The sequence below is a fragment of the Watersipora subatra genome, chromosome 6 (genome assembly GCF_963576615.1).
Source record: "Watersipora subatra chromosome 6, tzWatSuba1.1, whole genome shotgun sequence".
NCBI classification, from domain to species: Eukaryota; Metazoa; Bryozoa; class Gymnolaemata; order Cheilostomatida; family Watersiporidae; genus Watersipora; species Watersipora subatra.
In genome coordinates this window covers 26,672,521-26,675,540 of record NC_088713.1, presented here as the reverse complement: position 1 = coordinate 26,675,540, position 3,020 = coordinate 26,672,521, and the positions used below count along the sequence as shown (strand labels likewise).

Below are 3,020 nucleotides of genomic sequence, written 5' to 3'. Positions count from 1 at the left end.
CCCACTCACACACACAGACACACCCACTCACACACACACTCACACACACAGACACACGCAGACACACCCACTCACACACTCACACACAGACACACGCTCACACACAGACACACACGCACACACACGCACACACACACACACACTCACACACACACAGACAGACACACACACTCACACACGCACACACACAAGCATTCATACAATAAACGTTTCTAATTATTTAGAACGTTCTCATTTTAACATTTTCAAGTTAAAGTATGCAAAATTTAGTAACAAACATCTACCCTTTTATACATAGTATGGCGATACATCGCGAATTGTGTACGTGCAACATGAAGTCATCGATGTGCAAGATGGAATCTTCTGTGTGCAATATGGAACCGTCTAAGTGCAATATGGAATCGTCTATGTGCAATATGGAATCGTCTATTTTCAATATGGAATTGTCTGTGTGCAATATGGAGCCGTCTAAGTGCAATATGGAATTGTCTATGTGCAATATGGAATCGTCTAAGTGCAATATGGAATTGTCTATGTGCAATATGAAATCGTCTATTTGCACTATGGAATCGTCTATGTGCAATATGGAATCGTCTGTGTGCAATATGGAATCGTCTATGTGCAATATAAATATGGCTATGTGTAACATGGAACCGTCTAAGTACAATATGGAATCGTCTATTTGCAATATGGAATCGTCTATGTGCAATATGGAATCGTCTATGTGCAAAATGGAATCGTCTATGTGCAATATAAATATGGCTATGTGTAACATGGAACCGTCTAAGTGCAATATGGAATCGTCTATTTGCACTATGGAATCGTCTATGTGCAATATGGAATCGTCTATGTGCAAAATGGAATCGTCTATGTGCAATATAAATATGGCTATGTGTAACATGGAACCGTCTAAGTGCAATATGGAATCGTCTATGTGCAATATGGAATCGTCTATTTTCAATTTGGAATCGTCTGTGTGCAATATGGAACCGTCTAAGTGCAATATGGAATTGTCTATGTGCAATATGGAATCGTCTCTGTGCAATATAGAATCATCTATGTGCAATATGGAATCATCTATTTGCAATATGGAATCGTCTATGTGCAAAATGGAATCGTCTGTGTGCAATATGGAATCGTCTATGTGCAATATAAATATGGCTATGTGTAACATGGAACCGCCTATGTGCAATATGGAACCGTCTATTTGCAATATGGAATCGTCTATTTGCAATATGGAATCGTCTATGTGCAATATGGAATTGTCTATGTGCAATATGGAATCGTCTGTGTGCAATATGGAACCGTCTAAGTGCAATATGGAATCGTCTAAGTGCAATATGGAATTTTCTATGTGCAATATGAAATCGTCTATTTGTACTATGGAATCGTCTATGTGCAATATGGAATCGTCTGTGTGCAATATGGAATCGTCTATGTGCAATATAAATATGGCTATGTGTAACATGGAACCGTCTAAGTACAATAAGGAATCGTCTATTTGCACTATGGAATCGTCTATGTGCAATATGGAATCGTCTATGTGCAATATAAATATGGCTATGTGTAACATGGAACCGTCTAAGTGCAATATGGAATCATCTATTTGCAATATGGAATCGTTTATGTGCAATATGGAATCGTCTATGTGCAATATGGAATCGTCTGTGTGCAATATGGAATCGTCAGTGTGCAATATGAATATGGCTATGTGTAACATGGAATTGTCTAAGTGCAATATGGAATTGTCTAAGTGCAATATGGAATCGTCTATGTGCAATATGGAATCGTCTATGTGCGATAAGAAACCATCTGGGGATCTTTGGATATAGTGAAGCTCCAATACCAACTCATTATACTCTAATTCTACTCACCTTGTATTTTATAAGGAAACATTTTGTTTGTTATTAGGTATAGCATTTATGAGAAACTCTAAGATAACTTCATTACAGAGTCATTCAATCCTACAAAGCAGCTGGATACACACTATTTGTGTCTTCAGTAGGTTTAGCTTTACATACATGTATGTACCATTCACTTAGTTTCATTCATGGAGTTGTCTACCCATTGAGTTAATGTGGCATACCATAGGCAACATTTCACAGAATTACTACAACTTTCAACTGCAGGTTTACAAAACTTTAAAATTTTATTAAAATAAAATGAGATAATTTTTAGTCACTTTGAATTAGTAAATATTCACTAAGTACATTAGGAACCTTGAATTTATTCAAAATAAATAATTTTATTTTAAACTCATTTCGAATAATTTTAATACGTGGTACCAAAGAGTCTAATGTAAATGTGAACCACAGAAACTTTTGACAGGAATGATAAGTAAAACTTACAGGCCAAGGAGAAAGCCCGGGTAAAATACTGATCCAACCAGGGTTCATCCCGGCTTGATCGGATGTGGCAGAATGCCCCTTAGCCTCAGCTGTGGAGAACCCTGGATTCAACATAAACCAAAGAAATAGTTTTAACATAGAAGAGTAGTGAGAGCACGACTAGAAAAGTACATCAACTTATTTTATATACAAAACAAGAGACCAATAGGAGAACAACTCCAATTTTTTGTAATCTGAGTTATTAGCTTTGACCTTGCTCTGTCATGGCAGTTACAGTAACTGATTTGGTGTTAATCATTGCTTATACTGTGCTACATTGCATTGCCGGATAATCAAAAGTCTTTGGACAGAACATTGAATTGTATTTAACATAAAACATTTGCCATTCTAACTCTCAAAAGACATATTATGAAAGTGTTTTGTTTAGTTAAAATAAATTAAGAGAAAAAACAAAAAAACTAACGGTTTTCAAACTTTGTCAAACAACTGTGAGTTTCAAACTTCATATCAAGAGGAAAATGTTTTGTGATTATCAAATAAATTGAAAAATGAATAACCCAACTATAATAGGGTTTAAATGTAAATGTGAACTTATAGCAAGTACTAGCTAAATAGCTAGAAGTAATAGCTAATAACAATTATTTCATAGAAGTGTGTGAGTGTGCGAGAGTG

At 35.7% G+C, this 3,020-nt stretch overlaps 1 protein-coding gene across 1 annotated transcript; it reads left to right on the top strand.

The window, feature by feature from the left end:
• Window positions 1-332: 332 nt before the first annotated feature.
• LOC137398170 (EGF-like domain-containing protein comC) lies at window positions 333-1,832 on the top strand. The gene has a single exon (XM_068084274.1). The coding sequence runs from the start codon at window positions 333-335 to the stop codon at window positions 1,830-1,832; it is 1,500 nt and encodes a 499-aa protein (XP_067940375.1).
• The last annotated feature ends 1,188 nt before the right edge of the window (window positions 1,833-3,020 follow it).

Bases quoted from the DNA above. Each gene is read 5' to 3' on its own strand.
- LOC137398170 (XM_068084274.1), top strand. From the start codon at position 333: ATGAAGTCATCGATGTGCAAGATGGAATCTTCTGTGTGCAATATGGAA.